This window comes from Myripristis murdjan, chromosome 9 (assembly GCF_902150065.1).
Source record: "Myripristis murdjan chromosome 9, fMyrMur1.1, whole genome shotgun sequence".
Taxonomy (NCBI): domain Eukaryota; kingdom Metazoa; phylum Chordata; class Actinopteri; order Holocentriformes; family Holocentridae; genus Myripristis; species Myripristis murdjan.
Window position 1 is genome coordinate 20,413,079 of NC_043988.1, and position 22,154 is coordinate 20,435,232.

At 41.1% G+C, this 22,154-nt stretch overlaps 1 protein-coding gene across 2 annotated transcripts in view; it reads left to right on the forward strand.

Annotated features, from left to right (window-relative positions):
- Positions 1-16,311, forward strand: part of agtpbp1 (ATP/GTP binding carboxypeptidase 1) — a 42,381-nt gene extending 26,070 nt beyond the window's left edge. For both annotated transcript variants that reach the window (XM_030059191.1, XM_030059193.1), the window contains 12 exons: positions 132-215; positions 435-524; positions 730-878; positions 1,370-1,457; positions 1,919-2,063; positions 2,710-2,860; positions 3,236-3,416; positions 3,894-4,023; positions 5,667-5,798; positions 8,394-8,570; positions 9,564-9,724; positions 13,346-16,311. In XM_030059191.1, coding sequence (XP_029915051.1) covers positions 132-215; positions 435-524; positions 730-878; positions 1,370-1,457; positions 1,919-2,063; positions 2,710-2,860; positions 3,236-3,416; positions 3,894-4,023; positions 5,667-5,798; positions 8,394-8,570; positions 9,564-9,724; positions 13,346-13,520 — 1,663 coding nt within the window. In that variant the 3' untranslated portion in view covers positions 13,521-16,311. The remainder of the gene's footprint in view (positions 1-131; positions 216-434; positions 525-729; positions 879-1,369; positions 1,458-1,918; positions 2,064-2,709; positions 2,861-3,235; positions 3,417-3,893; positions 4,024-5,666; positions 5,799-8,393; positions 8,571-9,563; positions 9,725-13,345) is intronic.
- The last annotated feature ends 5,843 nt before the right edge of the window (positions 16,312-22,154 follow it).

A 22,154-nucleotide genomic window follows, 5' to 3' on the forward strand; every position in this document is an offset into this window, starting at 1 on the left:
TATCTCTCTCTCTCTTTGCTCACACTATTATACTCATCAACCTCAAATAAAAATATTTTTAAGGGGAAAGAAATTTATTTGTCCACCATCTCCCCTCTTAACCACTTGTTCGTTCATTTGTGCTCCTGCAGGTCCAAGATATTTCAGGATATTGAGAGGCTGATTCATCCCAACGACATTTTGGATAAAGTAATATACGACCTGGACATTCCCAGGTGAGTCTCTTTCTGAACACACTAATCTAAATCATTATGCTCTCAGAAAAATGGAAATCACACTCCTCAAACCTTTTGTTGAGTGTGTTGGGAGCCCTGACATTCACAAAGCAAATTAGCTCAATTTGTCAGCTGTATTATGCAGCTTTTATGCAAAGGGCAGTGACTTCTCAAGTGTATAATTTGTCCTCCATAAATACTATTGTTGTTGTGTTTCAGTTGTCCTGTGATTGACGACGACGGCGAGTCACTGAAGTTCAACTCGCAGTTTGAATCTGGCAACCTCAGGAAAGCTGTTCAAGTCAGGAAGTAAGCATTTGCTGTGACACCAGTTACAGAATTAGTAGAATCAGTTACACTCAAAAATTATAGCATTGTCAGAGTAAAACCAGCTTGTATTGCACCAGTAACAATAAAGTACATCATTTCTTGCAATGTCTTTTACCGAAAATTTGACAGAAATTAAATGAAGAACAAAGAAGCAATGAATTATATCTGTATCACATTTCTCCAGGCATGAGTATGACCTTGTGCTGAACTCAGATATCAACAGTAACCATTATCACCAGTGGTTCTACTTTGAGGTGAGCGGCATGCGCGTTGGAACCACCTACCGCTTCAACATCATCAACTGTGAGAAGTCCAACAGCCAGTTCAACTATGGTGAGACACACACCATCCAGCTGAAAACAAATGGACGGACTCAGCACTGAAAGCCAAATGATGAAATTTGATGCAGTTTGTCATTCACCAGCCAACTAATTGAATTTTGGAATATAGACTGGCAGTTTGTGTTGGCTGCGCTGTCAGATAACTGTGATTACATAAAGTTGAACTAAAATACCACACAATGACAGGGTGTCTGTGGGTCCTTAAGAAGTCTTACAAATATACAAATATCTTACATTCAGTTTTATAAATATTAGGCTTTAAAAGTCATTCAGTAGTGTGTAGTGTTAAAAAGCCTTTAAAAATGTCAAATTTTAAGTCAGTGCTATCAACATTGTACTTTCTCTTGTGTCAGTCATGTTTTTTCCCCCATTTTTCATGTTTGTCTTTTTACACCAAAATATGTACAATATTTTGTATTTTGTTCACGCTGGTATATGGTATGTACACTGAACACCTGCTGTTTTGTGTGTGTGGTTGTGTAGGCATGCAGGTGCTGATGTACTCTGTGCAGGAGGCGATTAGTGGCAGGCCTCGTTGGGTCAGAACAGGGACAGACATCTGTTACTACAAGTAGGTGGACTCACCATGTTTCACAGTGCAGCACACCTTGCATACATTGAAGGGAAAAGCATAACTCACCCTCTGATTAAGGCACATTACACTCATGTACATTGTTGCATAAATCTATACATTGTAAGAGCTAGTTTTCCATGTCTGCTTGTTCAAGTATCACTGCCTATCACTACCTTTATATTTTCATGTAAAGTACTAGTTCTTGCTATTGGCTATTTCATACCTAGCTGCTGATGAAGTGGTTTTGACAGGGAGATGACAGTGTACAGATTAATATTAATGTACCATAGTACTGCAAGATTTTCTAAGCAATTCCTGTTGAGGAGAAACAGTGACACTCAACTGCACATAGCATTTCAAAAGTGGTAGATGAAATTTCATCTCTTTTCATCTGTACCTGTTTTAGCTTTGACATTGTTCATTACTTACTGACAGTGAAAATTTCTCCCTCTCCCTAGGAACCATTTTTCTAGGAGCTCCATTGCAGCAGGAGGTCAGAAAGGGAAGTCCTATTACACAATGACCTTTAGCACAAACTTCAGCCATAAGGATGATGTCTGCTACTTTGCCTATCACTACCCTTACACATACTCCACTCTGAAGGTAGTGTTACAGTACTGTTCTGTTATACTCTAAATAGTTGCAGTATTTAATATCACCCATTTTCCTAAAGACACGCAGACACAGCCACTTTTCTTATACTGATGTCTATTTTACTACTTACTTGACTACGTGCTATTTTCTATTAACTATCACTTTGATCCCTGCAAATTCTCAACATATTAATTGTATAAACCGTACATTCTATTAAACACCAAAAACAGAGTTTTGCACCATTATTCTGCAACTACAGTACATACTGTGTGTGTGTGCATCTGTATATAATGTGTCCACCTTTTGCTACACCACCCAGTGCCCTGCTGTGTCCCCAGATGGACCTTTCTCTTTATATATTCTGTTGGCTACTGTTTTACTGCTAATACAGCCTGACCGGCCCTCTGCAAATCTCAGCTCTCAGTATGCTCTAATGCTGTCACACACTCTTGTTATGTCAATACCTATAACAACATTTACATTTTCTAGCATATGCCTGTATTCAGAATGACCTATAATGCAGAGAATAAAGGACAGGATCAGTGTCTGAATCCTTTAATTGCATGAGGCATAGTGAAAAACAAGTGCGGCATCACAAGAATACAATATTAACAACCATGTTATCTGCCTCTGCTCCCCGTCGTTATGTCCGCAGATGCACCTTTCCAAGCTGGAGGCTTTGAGGACCCCTCAGATCTACCTGAGACAGGACGTTCTGTGTGAAACCCTTGGCGGAAACAGTTGCCCTCTCCTCACCATCACAGCTATGCCCGAGTCAACCTCCAATGATCACATCTGTCAGTTCAGTAAGTACCTGTGATTGCACCTGTGTTCATGCATGTTTGTGTGTTTTTTCTTTCTCACCATCACTGTCATGCTGACTAGTCTCATCTGTCATAGTTAGTAAATGATTCTCAAGGGATGTGTTAGAGATGTGTGATTCCTCATGCCTTGCCTTTAGATGTTTTCTCCACCATTTACTGAGCAGTGTCTCATTTTACTATTTGAATACTGGAATAATAGTCACAAAATTGTTCATTCTAGCTAATTTGTGGAAAGGAGGGAGAGTATTACTTGAGAGCTGTGTTATCAGGAGTGTCAGTACCTCCCTAAAATGGGTCACAGTCTTGTTTTGCCTAATTTCTTTCTCTTTGTATTTGTGCTGTGTTCTCCCCTTCCAGGAAATCGTCCATTGATCTTCCTGAGTGCCAGGGTGCACCCTGGTGAGACGAATGCCAGCTGGGTGATGAAGGGCACTCTGGAGTTCCTGATGGGCACCAGCCCGCTGGCAAGCAGCCTCAGAGAGGCGTACATCTTCAAGATAGTCCCCATGCTCAACCCTGATGGAGTCGTGAATGGAAAGTGAGTAAAAAGGATAAAGGCACAAATACACTGACGCACACATTTGCTGACTCATACACATATAAGCGTACACAATAGGCACCAGACACCCTGTGAGAGGCACACATTTTTATGGTAGTCCTCAGTGTCAAGGCCTCTGAATCATCAGTGGAAAGCACAGGTTTTCTGAAACTATCAGGTGAAAACTCAAAAATCAAATGGGTCATGGTCTTATTTCTAGTGGGTCGCCACTTGAAATGGAGTAGGTTTGAATGAGCTTCGGTTCCGGAACCAGGCTGAATATGGGCCTTAAGTTCAAGAACCAGTCGTGTAGAATATAGAGAAGGAGATGTAGATGTTCACAGAACCACTTATATTGGAGACACATAGATCCCACATCATAATTGCAACTTTATGTATTCAATCTTGCCATCTTCCTGTTGCTCTGTTCTCTACACTCTATCCTTCTCCTCTTGTGCCTCCTCCTGTCTCCTGTAGTCATCGTTGTTCTTTGAGCGGAGAGGATTTGAATCGACAGTGGCAGAGCCCCAATCCTGAGCTGCACCCCACCATCTACCACACTAAGGGCCTGCTGCAGTATCTTGCACACATACAGAGGACACCATTGGTATGACCTCCAGTTACTTGCAGTTGCAGTCACTTAAATCACTAATGGCATTTTGCATCTTGCTGCATCATGCATCAGCTTGCCTTTATAAGCTCTGTAGAATCTTAACTACTGGTTGATCTTGCCACCATCCATCCTGTTTTGCTGCACAATTTAATTAGTTGCATCTCCACAGTTTAAACTTTGATTTGTCCAAGAATATTTTCCTGAACAGCACTTGTTTTTTTTTTTTTCACCATCACCCTGCTTCATATTGAAATCGTATCATCTCATTCACATGTATTCAGTTTACTTTATTGATGACACAGTGATCAATAAAATAAATTTCACTCACGTTGGAGCTGTCCCTTAAAACCACAGCCTTCTGCTGTTAAAGGTGTGTGTTTAACATTAGTGAATCATTACCACATTCATTTTAAGACATTGGAATAATTGCCACAAACAACAGCCTGTACCGTCTGTAAACTGCTTTTTAAATCATATTACAGCAGGTAGTAATGGTTCTCAAAGTGGAGTCCGGGGACCCCACCGTGTCCTTTAGTGGTTTTCAGTGGATCCGTGGTAAAATGGGGAATATCTTAACTTCACTGTTATTCATTTGCTAGATTTTAGTTGAGAGAAAACACACAAGTATGTCTGTTTTTATCATGTTGTTTTTTTGACTACTTCCTCACCTACAGAAATACACTCTAACTACATACTGAATCATAACCAAAAAAATAACCGTCTCAGAGTAGATTTCTTGGCATAAAATTGCATTAAACGGAGCATCCACAGTCTGATTGTACGCGTTTTAAAAGCATTGAAACAAACAAGTTTTGGAAATTCTACACTGCGGTATAAAAGGAGACAACAGCACAAAACAGGAGGACTGCTGTTTCAGTTTAAATCACTGACAGATGATGGAATGAGTGAAAATCATTTGGAAAAATCACTTCCAACCTGCTTATCCTCTTCAGTACAGCCAAAGAGGAAGCACGTTTTGAGAAGTACAAGCTCAAACAATGGTGATATGAGTCAAAAGCCACCAGTTTTCTTGACCATGGTCTCATTTTTTGGCATTTATACCAAGGTATCACAGTTAATTTGACAATGATGAATTGTTAAAATACCACAGGTGGCACCTGTAGGCACTAAGTGGCTGCGGTGGAACAGTTTGAGGTTTAGTGCCTTGTTCAGTGGTATTTATTTAGATTGGGGAGGGCATTCATTTTCCCTGCGTAGATTTCACAGGCTGGTTAGCAGATTCAAAGTGGTGTTCTTGAGGTCACACACCTGCTTCTGTAATCGTTAGGCCAAACTCATTTTTCAGGTGGAATTCGATTATCAGAAATGTCTCTTCCACCTGCCCATGTTGTTTGTTTGTTGTATTTATGTAATTGTTAGTTTAACCTAAACACGCCATGAGACATGCAAATAAATTTTGGATTATTATATTACTGAGCAATATAAAGTACATTTTTTAATTTTTCTCTCTCTCTGTTTTCATGTACTTTTGTGTGTGTGTTTGTTTGTGTGTGTGTGTGTGTGTGTGTGTGTGTGTGTGTGTGTGTGTGTGTGTGTGTGTGTGTGTGTGTGTGTGTGTGCGTGTGCGTGCGTGCGTGCGTGCGTGCGTGCGTGCGTGCGCATGTATCAATGTACAGGTGTTCTGCGACTACCATGGTCATTCCAGAAAGAAGAATGTGTTTATGTACGGCTGCAGTGTGAAGGAGACTGTCTGGCAGTCCAATATCAATGCTACATCCTGTGACCTGCAGGAGGATCTGGGATACAGGGTGAAGACACACACACACACACACACACACACTAACTTCCTGTACACATAACCTTCATGAGGACAAAGGGGACAGATTTTGAAAGCATGCACAGATAGCCAACACAGTGCAGACTCATACAAACACACACATATATCCTTTACACACACACACACACACACACACACACACACACACACACACACACACACACACACACACACACACAATACATCCTGTGGGTCTGACCGGTGACCCAGAACAAGGATCTGATGAATGAGATACACACATGCACAAGTACATACAGATGGCCATTAAGTCATTCACTGATACACACATAACACACGCACAAGTAAATCGACATAGACTAATTCCCTAACACTCGTTCAGTCTTCCCCTTTTCAAATTACCGTTCTCACACCAATGAATATTAATGGCGTTTAACTTAATGAGATCAGCTTTATTCAATTATACTCATATTGCATCGCATCAGGAAAGAGATTGCAATCGGTGCAGCCATAGGGAATGTTATCAGCCAGAGGCCCCCTTTACACCTGGCATTAACATGCCTCTCATATCCAAATTGTGTCACGATCTGATGTAGCTGTATTATATTTACACTGGTGAATGCCTCTCCATTATACACATTGAAATCTGATTTCTCTTTCCCTCACCTACATAAAAACAGATTGCAAAGCATATCTTGTCATATTTACGTTCTTTAAAACTGATAAACACCTGACTTATTTCTTATTCAGTATTTAGTCAGTCCATTTTTGTCAGGATAAAACACTTTGAGCTGCCCACCCCCAGCTGATTTGCTTGTTTCCTGGTTGAATGTGTGCACCAAAAGTTATTTTGGTGTACACAGCTCCTATGTGAGCAGTATGTGGATTTGGGAGGCCCTGGGCTTTATTAGTATGTGTTTACAGCTGGATTTCATGTGTTTTTGCTCTGTTCAATTACAGCCTGATCACCCATGAGACATTAATGCCAGGTGTAATGCGGTCAGACAGATTTTTCCCAGTTATATTGGTTTATTCCAGGCTTTAAAATATTAATGGAGGCTGTTATTACATATTGAATTGTGCTACAGTGTATTAGAGCATAGACCACTGTTTGTGGTATGGGAGACATTATCCTACTCTCTAAATCATTAAGAGGTTATTGATTTCTCACAAGCATTTGTAACCTATTTCTTGCACAAACCAACAAGGGAGACTTATTGTTTGCCGTCTTTTCCGTTGTATTGTTAATTTTTACAACTGAGTTTAAAGCCCTGTTGTGTAATTGCTTCCACCCCCCCCCCCCCCCCCCCACCCCACACACACACACACACACACACACACCCCCACCCCGTTGATATGATGTCACTCCCTTACAGACTTTTTTTATGATTTGATTTAATGGTGACAGTTTCTTCTCTCATTTGACTGACTTCCTCATGCAATGACTGATAAGTGTGAGACAACTAAACAAGAGATGTTTTACATGTCAGTGATGTAAAGCTGACAAACGTCTTTGCTAGTTAGCCACAGAATAACAAATATACAGTGTCAAACAACAAAATGTCACCCGAAAAGGAATGTAGATCTCCAAGGCAATATTATAAATAGTGTTAATGTGTTTTAATCTTGAATTTTCCTTTAAAGTCTGCTTAGATTTTTTTTTTAATGATGTGTGCTTTCCTTCAAAGTATGCTAGCAGTGCTGGAATGCACAACATTATAGCTTTTCTTTTTAAGAATAGTGGGGACAGAGACGCCAGTGCTACAGAAAGTCTCCCAGAGGACTTTACTTTAAGGCTGTATGCCCACAGCAAACATGTTTTTTTTTTGTTGTTGTTGTTCTGGAGCCATCACTGTTTGTTTAACAAGCAGCTGCGATCTACAAAATGATTGATGATTTGTTGAGCACATTCATTTGACCCCTTGTAGAGAGATTCAGGGGCGTGGGGTCCAATAAGGGTGCTTGGGTGCCCCCCTCCTGCAATTCCAATTGTGAAATACATATTTTAATGAAAAACTGTTTTTGTTATTTTTGCATTGTGGATGTTTATACATTACAGTTGATAAATCATACATTATTACAGAAACGTGTGATGACTAATGAAAAAGCGCTGCCTACAATTTTCATCTGTGTGCCGAAGGGTGTATTGTGTGTAATATGTTCGGCTTTTCCTGGTGGCCCCTGATAGGTTGACCCTACACACTGAAAATAACTGGATCCAGAGCAGAAAAAAAAATATGCACTAGCAATTTTGCTCGATTAGGCAATTTTCCGCTGCAAAGACTACAGGAAATAAACTCATACCGGCAACATTTCCTGAGTCCTTTGTTAAGGTTGTGGTACTGTGGTGATAATTGTGACGTGAAAGCAGCTGCCACCAAAAGATATGTTTTTAAAAGAAACCACTAGCCACCAAGAGCTGGCGCTTTGCTACACTGTACAGTGCATGCGCACAGCCAAAATAGACAAAGCTACTTAGGGCCGCAGACCCACCTAGTGGAAAAGTCACGTCTCACCACTGGAGAAAAAATTACAGTATAAATTACAGTATTAACTGCACTTAATCACAAACTCACTAACTTACCATGACCTCTTTTCTTTTGCTCAGACTCTTCCTAAGATCCTGTCCCAGATTGCTCCAGCCTTCAACATGGCCAGCTGCAGTTTTGTTGTGGAGCGCTCCAAGGCGTCCACTGCTCGCGTGGTTGTGTGGAGGGAGATAGGAGTGCAGCGCAGCTACACTATGGAGAGCACACTCTGTGGCTGTGACCAGGGGAAATATAAGGTGTGTGTGTGTGTGTGTGTGTGTGTGTGTGTGTGTGTGTGTGTGTGTGTGTGTGTGTGTGTGTGTGCGTGTGTGTGTGTGTGTGTGTTTGTGTGTGTTTGTGTGCATGCGCACACATTTCCATGTCAGAAGCAACTGGCCCAGTGTATCCTGAAATGTCCAGCAGGTGGAGTTACAGTCCTTTTCTCTCTCTCTTTCTCTCTCCCTCTCTGAGTAACTCCTTCCTCTCTCTGCTCCCCCTCTGTCTTTCACCCTCCTTTCCTTTGACCCCTTCCCTTCTTTCTCTCTTCTCTCTCTCTCTTTTGTTCCATCCCTCTGGCGCTCCTTCCTTACAAAATTTGCCAATGTCAACATCTCACAAACCGAGGGGCAGTCTCTGGTTGCCAGTTTGCCACTGATTATCCCCGGACTCCTCCATTGGTTTGTATGGAAGTATTTGTCCAGATGTGCAGGAACTAATGCCTAGTGAGTTGTGGTTCATTTCCCTGCGGTCAGGCCAAGTTTAGATGTTCTGTCTTAGCTCTGCTCTGGGGAAAAATGAAACATTAAAAGTGGGGTGAGTCCAGGGTAAGCTGTGTGTGTCTGTATGTGTATGTTTGTGTGTCTATCTGTGTGTGAGCATTATTTATTTGTGTGACTGAAAAATAGAATGGGGTGGGGGTGGGGGTGGGGGGGGTGTGTGTGTGTGTAAGAGGCACATGCATGTGTTCATAGAGAATTCATGTGAACGAATAGAAGATTTACTATCATATTTCCATATCAAAAAGCTTGCTCAGCGAGTTGCGTTCCAGCATTGTGGTTATTTTAGGACGGACAATCCGTTACGGGGAAATGCTCCTTCCACCAGATCCAGCTGTAAAAACCACAGCAGACATTTTAAAGTTGATTCTAGCTGGACTTTTAAAATATTGGAAATGCACTTATCCATGCCAGTCTGTGCTAGCAAATATATAAGTATTTTATTAAATGAGTATGTGTGTCTGTCCTGTCCAGGGACTCCAGATTGGCACCAGGGAACTCGAGGAGATGGGAGCCCAGTTTTGCGTGGCCCTGCTCAGGCTGAGGAGGCTGACATCTCCCCTGGGGCTCCGCAACCACCAACACCTGCTGGATGTGGAGAGCGACCTCATGGAGACGCGCTGCAAAGTGGCAAGGTTAGACACACTGCAACCAGATGTGAAAATAGTGTTATACAGTTATTTTACCAAGTCATAGATTACACACACACACACATACACAAAGCAATGTGTGTAGATACACACTGATGCTCGGATAATACCCACTGGAGTGTCATATTAAAGTGGCTAGGTCAGAGGCACCCAAACACACAGCTCACAAACAAACCCACATACACAGCTAGAGAATGTCACCTGTGATTTTGCAGAGATGAGATGTAAAGTAGCCAGGCAAACACTGGAAGTGTTGTTCGCCTACACCACTGGGTGTTGAGATTTCAAAACAAATCTTTTTCAGCATTGTAAATGCGGTTTCTTGTCCGTGTGCGACTTTCCCGAGATATCTGGGGTTTTAAAAAGTGTTTTTCTATTTCTAAAAATTCTACCTGGAAAATAGTTACAGATTGTTTTCAGTTTTCTCTGCACAAAACACCATCATTACTGCCAGACAGTATCCCCCTTGGCATTGATACTCAACTGTGTGACTGCATATCCAGGTCTCCTCTGGAGCACTACACAAGAATCAAAAGCAGGCCTGCATTTATGCAGTGCAACTGTGAGCGCCATTGAAATTCTGTTGATGATCGTGTGTGAAGATAATTAAAACTCTGGAGTGAGGCGGGGAATGGAGATGAATAATTGTCAGCATTCTAATTATTGCTGTAAAATAGAGTGTAAAAAAGAGAAGCTTTTGATAAAACCTTTTACACTTGCACAGTGGCATTTTTCCAAGGAAACAGTGAGACAGAAGAGACTACAGGATGGTACATTCATTCGAAATTATGCAAAATAGGTTGTCAATAAACTGTACGGTTTTCTATGTTGTTGCAAACTGAACAAGTTAACACAAAGTGGTAAAGAAAGAGATACATCGTAAAGTGGCCACTAAATTGCACGTGCACTCAAGGGAAGGCAGCACTAAATGCAGGCGTACTTCAGCCATGAAGACAAGCTAATTAGTTTCAACCATAACGTCACTGGACCTGCTCCTAGCCAAACCAATACTTTGTACTTTGTCCACCCATTGTTTGCATCAGTGTTACACCTCCTTATCACATCTTGTTTGCTTTGCCCAAAGACACCAGCAGGGATTCATTAGGGCTTTGATGTTGAATATTGTCCTGGCGCCCACAACTTAATGGTGTTGTGTGTCTTTGTCTGCCTTGCCAGCCACACCAAGACAACTCTTGAAAACTGAAAGTGGCTTTTAAATGGAAAGAAATGAAATTCCTGTAGAATTTCACTCTAGCATCATGTCATTTCTCATTCATTCTTAGATTTAGGTTTAGTTGAAGACCCGAAAATAGAACAAATCTCTTAAATTAGGGATTCTCAAAACCAATCCCTAAACTTAAATTTAGTGTCCTACCTTGGATAGCAGGTTAATTTAGAAAAACTAGTAGCACTCATGCCGCCTCTGAAACCATTTTTTCTCTTGATCCAGGAGCCACCTTTCTAAACCCAAGCAATGACCACATAGCTTTCTGTCAAATCACCTCTATTAAAATCTCCAGTTCAGAAATCTGAGGTCCAATAGATTGGATTCTACCTTAGTGCAACACCGCAAAGAAATGATTAAACTTGGCCAACCCCAAGCTCTCACCACACAGGTTATTTTCATTTCTATCTGAAATCCTCAGCTCTCTCTCCTCTAAAGCTTTGTTAAAGCGGTTGATTTAGAAGGAAGGCTTTGTACTCGGCACCACTTAATGCTCAGGTCTCTCTCTGTCTTTCTCTCTGTCTCCCACTCTCTCCTGCTCTCTCTCTCTCTCTCTCCTCTCTCTCTTACTAACCTATTCTCCTTTCATATTGATACACTCATTTATCATTTATGCATCTGATCATTAAGGGACTCATAAAGTGTTCTATTGGTTGTGTGTGTGTGTGTGTGTGTGTTTTTGCATGAGCATCCTTTGGGACGGGCTGCTCTCATCCTAGGTTTATGGTTTTATTTGTGGGGTTTGTTCTCGTACCACTTACCATCTAATAGGTCATCGCAACAATGATATTGTGGCCATGGAGAGCCTGCTGCAAATGAGTGGGTGTTTGAGTGGGTGAAAGGGTGGATGTGTGTGTGTGTGTGTGTGTAGGGTGGGGGGAGGATTTGTGGTAATTCAAATACATGACATTTGAACAGGTGGAAGGAGGACATGTGAGTGTAAGCTTATGTATGTAGATGGCTCGGTGGGCAGACAAAAAGAAGTATGTTTATGCATTTGTATGGTGTTAATAATGTGTGTGTGTGTGTGTGTGTGTGTGTGTGTGTGTGTGTGTGTGTGTGTGTGTGTGTGTGTGTGTGTGTGTGTGTGTGTGCGTGGGTGTGTGCGTGGGTGGGTAAGTGGGGATTTTTATAATGGCCTGTAATGGTTTAGGATCTCTCACTCTGGGATCACAACTCTCTTGCTTTATCTCTTTGGACAGCATTTTGTCCACCCAGACCATTATACCATTACACACACACACACACACACACACACACACACACACACACACACACACACACACACACACATATTATCAGAAACATACACACTTACTGTACATATACTCAATCACAATTTCTCTCTCTCTTCTCTCTCTCTCTGTTTCCCTCACACACACACACACACACACACACACAGAAACACACGAGAAGAGAGCACGGTGGGAGATCAGTGTCTGAGCCCCCTGATCGACTGTCTCCCAGGGATCACATTTCAGACCATTAACACCATTAAAAACCCACTAAAGCCACTAAAACCTCAAAGAACCAGCCACCATTTAACCATTAAGACCCACAGGAAAAAAAACGGTCTCACCAGTGATAGCACACAATCACCGTTTGTTAGCAGATCATATTCAATCATAATATTTCAATGTCTTTTACTGCCTATACAACAGTATATTCTGGCATATTGCTGTATCTGTTGTTGAAATTTACTGAGTTGCTTTTCAAAATGAAGAGGCCATGTTCTTAGTGTTATAAGAATAGATTAGATTTTTATGGTTTTATGTTTTTTTGTTTCTTTTCTATTGTTAAATTATTGCATTCAAACAATTTAATTTTTGTACAATGAGGAAAGCATGAAAGAAAGACGAATATTGAGTGTTGAATGTATTTGAGATGGTTTTAGGAATATGCTGGTACAAGATAAGACAAGATAACATCACACTGAGCATATCAGATGTTTTTTTGTTTTGTTTTGTTTTTCTCCCCAAATTCCTCTTTTGTCTAAAGCAGCTCTACTTCATGAAAAGAAATATTGCAAATATGACTGCAACGATGTTACTTCATTTTGAATGAATGTCCCATCTTATAAAGTGAGTGCTTTGGTTTGTGGTAAATCTGATTTCTCTGCACAAAGAGTAAATTCCTAGGACCATGAAACCCATTTGAAATGCTTCTTGTTGTTTAAAAAAAAGAGCATCAATGGGGAAGTGTACCAATTTTCTCCTTAATTCCTGAAAAGCTGTCTTGATGTAGACAGCTTTTCAGTTATTACTGCTGTTTCTCCTCTAACAGCAGTAATAACTCTTATTTACAATATCAACCTACAGGGATATATCTGTCATACATGGTTCCGGTATTACTGATATTCAGCTTTTGTTGTTGCCTAGCAGCAGCCCCACCACCTACGTGATGGAAGAGGACGAGCCTTCCTTCCTGGAGGAGGTGGACTACAGTGCAGAGAGCAACGAGGAGGACGCGGACGCTGACGACCATAGCACTGACGTCTTCGATAACCCTGTTCACCTCGACCAGCTGTCAGACTCCGAGACCAACCACAGGGACTAACCCCGACTCCTGACCCCCGGGCCAGGGTGGGAAATTAACACCAGCCAAATAATGGTTAATTTATTTACTGTGTCTGAAATGTTCATCTCCTTTACCAGGTGCTTTGGCATATAACCAGGCATTGTTTGAGCTGCTGTTTTCTAAAACAGCAGTCTGTTTGTCTGGTCAAATAGTAAATATTAGGAACCCTGGCTGGTAAATACAAGAAGTTAGTTTCTCACTCGACCCCTGACCCTGTTATATGCACTATATCACTGCACAGGGCACCACTTTGCGACAGACCTGGGGTAAACATTGGTTGGTCTCTGTGAAATGGCTTCAGGTTCTTTGATTCGGACGGACTCTTTCTTGAAGGTGCACACCCTACCTACCTTTCACTCCAGGAAGGCTAAAATAAATTCTCAATAAGTAGCTGGATGGATTTCAACTGTAACCTCCATGAACTATGAACTTTAACCCCTGACCTCAGACACCATATAGCCTCTGAGATTCACATAGCTAGCCAGAACACCAAACAGCGGGCACTTTTGACTGTCAGTCCTTAACTTGAACCATTGCCCGACCTATAAGACTGAAGCAGTAGACTAACGCATTTATCACAGCCTACCTTACATCTACCTTGAAGCTACCTGAGAAGGCTGCGGTAGCATGACATAACCAGTGGCATCTAATGGTTACTAATTCTCCCCAAAGAATTTGGGGGCCCATTTGAATCTTCCTGGGACCCACTTTTGGGTCCTGATCTTGTGTTTGAGCAACATTAGTGGCAATTTAGGGAAACTGGAACTCTCACAATTACTGACTGACTCACAGATCTAACCAACCTGCCTTTGTAGTTATTTTCTTTCCATTTTTCTTACTCTGTGGTTGAACTCTTCTTATTATTTCTTTTCTCCCTTTGGCAGTTTACATTTTCCTTCCTTCCCTCCTTCCTTCCTTCTTTCCTCCCTTCCTTCCTTCCTTTGCTCTCAAGCCAAGGCAGTGGTGGCCAGTCGGGATCCAGGGATGACCAGACAACATAGATAATAATGAAGATGGGCTTTATTTAGAGTCAGTTAGATCTTTTTGAGGTTTTCATTGGGAGAATGGGTGAGAATTTTGTTTTAGCAGTAGGTAAAAGGTAGCGTCATCCCAAGTGTCCCACCTTGACCCTACTCTGATGAACTACACTTGAGTTGTGATCTCACTTCCTGTAGCCTATTCTGTGACCCCTCCCTCTCTGACCATAGCGCACATGGTCCCGTCATCCATGTTGTATTTGCCTTGCTTATCCAAAACTGAAATGTATTTACAATACACAACTATAGAATGTTCACGTCTCTAAGAAGACAAAACTTGATATGGTACAATATACATGAAGTGCACATATAGACACATGTCACAAACTAACACAGGTGATGAAAGTTTTGGTGTTTGAGAGTCTTGGTTGTGGCACCGCTGAACTCACATCAGCATGAAGCAGGAACATGAATTAGGTGAAGATGGAATGTACAGTATTTACACACAGTGGTCATGTGTTCACGTTTTAATGATAGACAATATTATAAAGTTAGAGTAAGCAAGAATAGCAGTAATGCACAAATAGCATGAGCTGCAAAAAAAAAAAAAAAAAAAAAAAAAGCAGAAAAAACCCTTTTGCACTTTGGACAAACATTATATGTACAACTGAGAAACAAACATAAAAGCAAACAAAGAACAAACTATCACATTTTGCAAACCTCAGTGTATGTCACCTCACCAGATCAAAGTTCTCATAACCCAGCCCAAAGCTGATGTCTATGTTGTTGTGATATTATTTTAAAAGTGATACTGGAATGTTTTTTTTTTTTTTTTTTTCCTTCCTCCAATGTGTGTGTAAGCTTAGTGGATTTGCTCGTGAGAGACTCATGCATAAAGAAAAGGATGGTGCTTTACACTGAGAGTAAAAAAAAAAAGTAGCTGGTTTGATGTATTATTTCTTTTTCTATTCTTTGAGGCGATAAGGTAACATTTTCTGTTGCATTTGTACAGTTAGCGCATGGCTATTTTTGTTGTTTTTATTTTCTAATTTATTAAGTATTAATTTTGGGATGCAACCTGTATGTATATGAGGCATTTGAGTGTCAGTATGGGTGTGTTTGCACATGTATTTTAACATTATTCCATTACTTCCTTCAGCCAATTTTTTTTCTCTCTCTCTCTCTCTGTCTCTCTCTCTTTTTTTTCAATTTGATCATCCCAATGTTGGGACAACCCCCAGCCCATCATTTCCTCCTCTGTCTCATTTTTCATTTTCTCCTTTCTTTATCCCTGATCCCCACACTCCCTACCCCCAAGCTACACACAACTACTCTTTCTTTTGCTATAAATCTCTCTCCTCCTTTGCTTAAACCCTTCTCCCCTTCCTCTGTGTTTTTTTTCCCCTCCCTTCTGGCTCTCGCTCCTTATGAATTTTGTCCATGTCAACGGCCCCCAAACCAGGCATAGTGTGTGTGTTTCATTCACTGGGTCATTGCTCTGGGTCGTGTGTGTGTGTGTGTGTGTGTGAGTGTGAGTGTGTGAGTGAGTGAGTGAAGATTGTACGATGTGTAATGTAGAAACAATGTCATGCTGTAGTGCTATATGAGAAGTGTGTTATATGTCCACCATAGTGCTGGGCAGCTAAAGGTGTGAAAAATGTTTTGTTTGTTTATTTTGTTTGGGCGGTAAACAGATAAGAGATAGCAAACAAATTTAAGTTGATTGTAACGCAAAAAAGTGAAGCTTATGACAAAGACATGAGAAATAAAATGTGAATGTGGTCAACTGTAAACTATGTCTAATTTTTTTGTTGCGCACATTGTGTAGTACAGACTGGTGCTCCACAGTGCAGTGTGTTTTGTCCTAGACCCCTTCTGTCCAATCAACCATATCTTTGTAAAGAAATTCATTTTGCAAGTCATTTTTTTAGTATATCTCTGGATATGTTGACTCCACCATCAAATTATGTATTTATTTCTCATTTGACAGTTGAGTCTTAAGGGTCCTTATTTCAATCGACCCTCTGCAGTTACCTTTAATGTGCCCTCAGGTTGCCTCAGAGATAAGCAAGTCATCATATTCCTGGGTCAATATTGAATATAATCCATGTTTTCCTGTTCCTTGCTAAAATCTAAATTTTTAATAATATTGAACTTTACAACCCGTTGGGTCCAGTTCAAGTTCAGTATCTATGTGTATCTAACAGTGCATGTCCAATGACACTCAGGAGGGACGACCTTACTTGTCCTCGTTGGTCCTCTCTGATCTGTGCTAACCTACAAGTGATATTACAGCTGCAGTTTTATAACGCATGCCTCTGGCTGTAGCCATGACATAGCTTGTTTGTCACTGACCAGCATGTTGGCTGCCTAATCTGTGAGGCTGTCAGATGCCGTCTGACTGGCCCCCTGTGAAGAGTGCACGCTCAAAATTAGTTTCATTTCCCTCCTTAACACTGAAGCTGTGAAATCCAGATTATTTCTGGAAACTAATTTTATCTATCCTTATCATGTTTATGGAAACGGGTGTAAACCACACTGGAAGCAATTACTCCCCTTTAGATAGCTGAGATGACAAGATCTGCACCTAAAAGACGTAAAAAATAAAAGATTTTTCATTAGCTCCTGTGAATCTGGACAGAAGAGGCTTAGAAAATCAGAGATGAAGTGATGCTCTGTCCTCAGTCAACCCCTCGGAGCAGTGTCTCTCGGTTTATGCATTCTTGAGCACCAGAAAATGATTGTGTTGTTGTCACAGAGCCCATCAGTAATGGTAAAGCTCCCTTCAGGGACTTCTCAATCCTATTAAAATATGACCAAATATTTTGCAGATAGACGAGCTAATTAACCTGGGGAACATCTCAGTATCGGCAGCACTTCCTGGTCAGGTTTGAGAAGCTCTGATTTGATTTTGTTTGGTTTTGAGTTTGAGCTGATTTGATTTATTGTTGGGCTAACAAAGCATGAGTAGCTACTGAATCACCTCATGTCAGCGGCACAGTTTAGCATTCGCTCAGCAGCACACATCTGCTGTTTATTTAAGCACCCGGGGTAACCTAATCTTTTGCAGCTGAGGGTATGAAGGAGGTGAGAAGAGGGTATAACAAAAAGCCACAGGAAAGCGTGCAAGAGAAGTAATGTGTAACGCTAAATGTAAACAGGTTCAAATGGACAGAGGGATGCGGAGGAGACTGAGCGACGAGAGAGGGAGAGGGCAAGCTGGAGCGGAAGAAGGACGGAGAGGAGGAGGAGAAGGAGAGGAATTTGGAGAGGTGGAGGAGAATGTTAATCTTAGGAAGGCAGCGTTTAAAGAGAAAAGCGCTTTCCCTCTCTAAGCCCCACGCCCTCACTTCCTGTCCCCGCTGTCAATCAAAGCAGCTGAAGTGCAGCAGACAAAAGATCTCCCCTCACCCTCCTACCACCGCCACCATCACTGTCACCACCAGCACCAACACCAACCAATTACTGCTCTGGTTAAGAGCGTCAGCACCGTGTGAGTGTGTGTTGCAGGCCAGAGGGTATTGAGCTGTTTCTGAAGGTTGCCCATGTTCATCAGAGACCCCTAATTAGAATCTCTCTCTCTCTCTTGCATTCACACTCATGCAGGCACCGTGCCCAGGCTCCAACCTCACACTGACTACCCCATTTCTGCAGTCTTATGTGCTCTGTGGGCTTCTAATAGCATGGCCAATTAGTGCCAGAGTCCGACTTGGCCGCTTCTCTAACTCACTGGTGGTCCCACTGAGGGAGAGAATGGGTCCTCTGAAAAGGTACAAGTCCACAAAGAACAGCTAGACAAAGAGGTGTGTGTATAGGCTGCATGTCACAGCAGCACACAAGGCTAGAGCGACTGTGTGTGTGTGTGTGTGTGTGTGCCTGATCTCATTGTAATTCAACATCGTAAGCCCTCGATAAAGAGTTAAGCAGTAAAAGCTGTTACACAGTATGACGGGACGAAGGGCCCTCAAAGTACTGCAAGTACCTAATTCAGACCCCTCCCATATTTCTCAGAAAGTTTTTTTTTCTTCCCTAACCCTAACTCCAGTGGGTCTTAGTGTAATTCTTTACTGTAATTTGGCTTTACTTCCAAAAAGTTTAAGATTCACAGCTACAGCAACCTGTGACTCTATGGCACATGCAGTATCTTTAGTATTTTGGTGTCCCATTTTGAATGTGGGTCAAAAGTTTTTAAAATTTTGTTACATTTTTTTAATCAATCGTTTTAGATTACATTACGCCATTTTATTTTGAAACTGCCAAAAACAACCAAAAAGTGAAAAGTGTCATAAATTGGATTTATCACTAGGGGGAGCAGATTGTGATTATGTTCCTGTAAACATCTCACTAACCCGGGTGCATAGCCTTTTGTAAAACAGCATACGGACACATTTAGGAGAACATAGTGAGTTTGTGTGTGTGTGTGTGTGTGTGTGTGTGTGTGTGTGTGTGTGTGTGTGCTCACACAAGCACCGCTATTGTGGCTGGTGATAAATTGGCCACAACTTGACAAACAACAACAAACAGCTGATACAAATACACTCCATTAAAATAAAATGCATGGCAAAAAATTCAGCAAGGCTCACATGTGCCCGCTTTATTTTTTGTCTATCAATGGACTTAGATACACATTAACACACACACACACGCGCACACTCACACGTCGACATAATTGGCTATGTGGGGAGCAGAGCCAACTTGCACCTCTCATTGCCATGGTAACCAGAGAGACTGATTTTTCTAGAAGCACTTACTCACATCCCGTCTGTTATTCACTTGTTTGTTCATTCATTCTTCCTTTTAGCCTTTCTTTATAAAACGCTCTCGCTCTCCCTCTCTCTTTTGCTCTCTCTCTCTCCCTCTCTTTCATTCCATCTCCATTCCCACCTCTCCTCCACTAAGATGCCCTCTTAGCATGCATATGCAAATGAGGCAGACATGAAACCAGTTATAAAGAATTGAATAATGAACAGCGTTGTGTCCTCAGCTGTTGGAGACAGAGATAGTTGCACGGAGCCGCTGAAACAACAATTAACCCGCTGCATCTTTACAATGTCCTTGCAATTTACTTCTGACAGTGAAGAAAAGAACCTGGGACTGAGAGCGTGTTTCTTTTTCATGGGAAAAATCAATTCAAAGAGCGCTTTTTTGATGTGCCTGTTGTATCGGAACAATGGAGACAGTTTGATTTATAAAGGCTGACTCCTCTCTGTACTTACAGCTCAAATATTTCTTCTTTCACTCTATCTTTTTCCATGTATTCCCCTCCTTTCATGTTCTTGCCATCTCATCTTTTGCCTCCTTTCCAACCCCACTCCCTCCAGCCTCTCTCTCTCCAGGGTGTATCAGGTTATCATTGGCCTGCAAAACAGGAAACAGGAAGTATATTTTGCCCCGTAGCCAGAGCTCTGAAGATAGATGGAGCACACACATACACAAACACACACACACACACACACCTTCACCTCAAATAGATGTGAATGCGTATACATGAAATCACATCAGCTGCTTGCTCCTTTGTGTTGAGGAAGCAAGCAACTACATACGGCTTGAAAATACACTTACAATTCCAGATTAGCTGTCAGAGCTCTCAATAGGTCATTCAGTGATTTTGAGGATGAAAATGAATACTCTCCTTTCAGCAAATGAAATAAGCAACTCTCAAGTGATTTGGCACCAGAGGGGGAGCTTAAGACACATCCCAGACTGGCGCAATATCATACAACTGTCCTGCTTTGTTGTAAACCGACACAGGCTGGGATTTAGTCGAAGGTAAACCCACCTATACTCAGATTATCCGCCTGCTGTATTTATTTGTGGTTTATATACCTTTAGAAATATGTAATTTTCGATTATGTTTTATTGCCATCATCATGAAACTGTGAGAATCTGAAGTCCTTTCTATGCAGAGAGATGCCTATTAGTTGATTCCTCGTGGGACAAATTATCAATTTTTTCTAAGGATTAAAATTTTGTTTCACATGGGGAGCATGAAGCATAAAATACAACCTGAATATGTTGTATTTCATTGTTAGCAAACTATAAATTTGATAATTTACTCATCATTTCATTGTAATTAATATTTTTCTTTTTATTTATCTGTTTACTGTTTAAGATAATTATGTGTAATATATGTAATTTTAGATTTAATGAGATGTTATGTTATTACAAATGTATATCCTCTTGTATGTAATATGTTATTGTTGACTGTTCTACTTTGGTAACAACAGCTGTATACTATTCATGCCAGTAAAGCACATTGAATTGAATTGAATTGAATAATCATAACGTGACCTCGGCTAAACAAACTGCAGTAAAAATGTTAACATGGCTGCCCATTTTTTGCTGTTCTTGGATATAAATCCACCATTTTACCAAGGACTATTTTACCAATCTAACATTATATCAGAAGAGCTAGCAATGGCATCAGCTGTGCTTTTTAATATATAGTAAGTATAGTAATAAATAGTAGAGGTTTTTGTTGTTGTTGTTTTAGTAGTTTAGAATTTAGTAAGTGACTTCTCCAGGACTTTTAGCTAAAAAAGCCCTTGCTAACATATTGTTGCAGCACTAGTATTGATATTGGCACAAACATGCTGGAATGTATTAATGTTGAAAATGTAGCCCCTAAAACTCCATTTTATTTCGGTTATTGACTTTTAGGAACTCTCAGATCCTGGTGGATGATGAAGATTGTGCTCAAGATCTACTACAATAAATAAGAAAAGGCTCATTTTAACTGAGTTTGCCACAGCAGGTAATATCAAACAGATTTATAGGGGTCTTTTTGTTTGAAGGGGGCAGTTTGGAATACATTTACTGTACGCTTTTTCTGCAAATGTATTTTACTTTTCTACCGGTTGGTGGTTTGTCTCATAATCTGTCATTGACTGGAAATCATTTTCTTTAGCATCAGTGTGCAAAATTTATATTATTGGCAACATATACGCAATGCAGGAGTGAAATAAAATTCAGACCAATGTAGAGAGAAATATAGCACAAAATAAGAGGATGATGGTCCATGTAGATGAGAAAAAGAGAAATCAAGGCAGAAGGACTGACAAAAAAAAAATAGGAGCGAGAGGAAAGAAAAAGAAAGAAACAGAACGGGCTGGACAAAGGCAAACTTATAAGAGAGAGAGAGTCCTGTGTCAGCTTCCAATCACCAAATCAAGTACATAGAAGCATGAGAGAGAGAGAGAGAGAGAGAGAGGAAAGAGGGGCTCTAATAGTCCTGTGTCAGCGTCCAGTCAGACCCCAGACCAAGGCGACTTGGGGGCGTCGATGGACGGACGCCAGCAAGGTTAGGAGCCATAACCTTCAGGTTAACGCAGGACCACGAGACACCACACACACACACACACACACACACACACACAGTCTAGCCCATACCCGGAGTGAAGCAGCATGTTAAAGTATAGTTTACAGGATGCCGGGGTAGAGACAGTACACTACACATGTCTAATGAACATAGTAAAACAGAGTGAGCAGTGATGACAGACAGACTGGCACACACACTGTCTCAGGAGCGTAGTAAATATGCAAGTTTAAGTATGTCTGACTGAGGTATGTATGTATGTAAGTGGGGGCATATTCCCTCTCTCTTTTTCATTTTCTCTGTCTATCTCTCCATCTGACT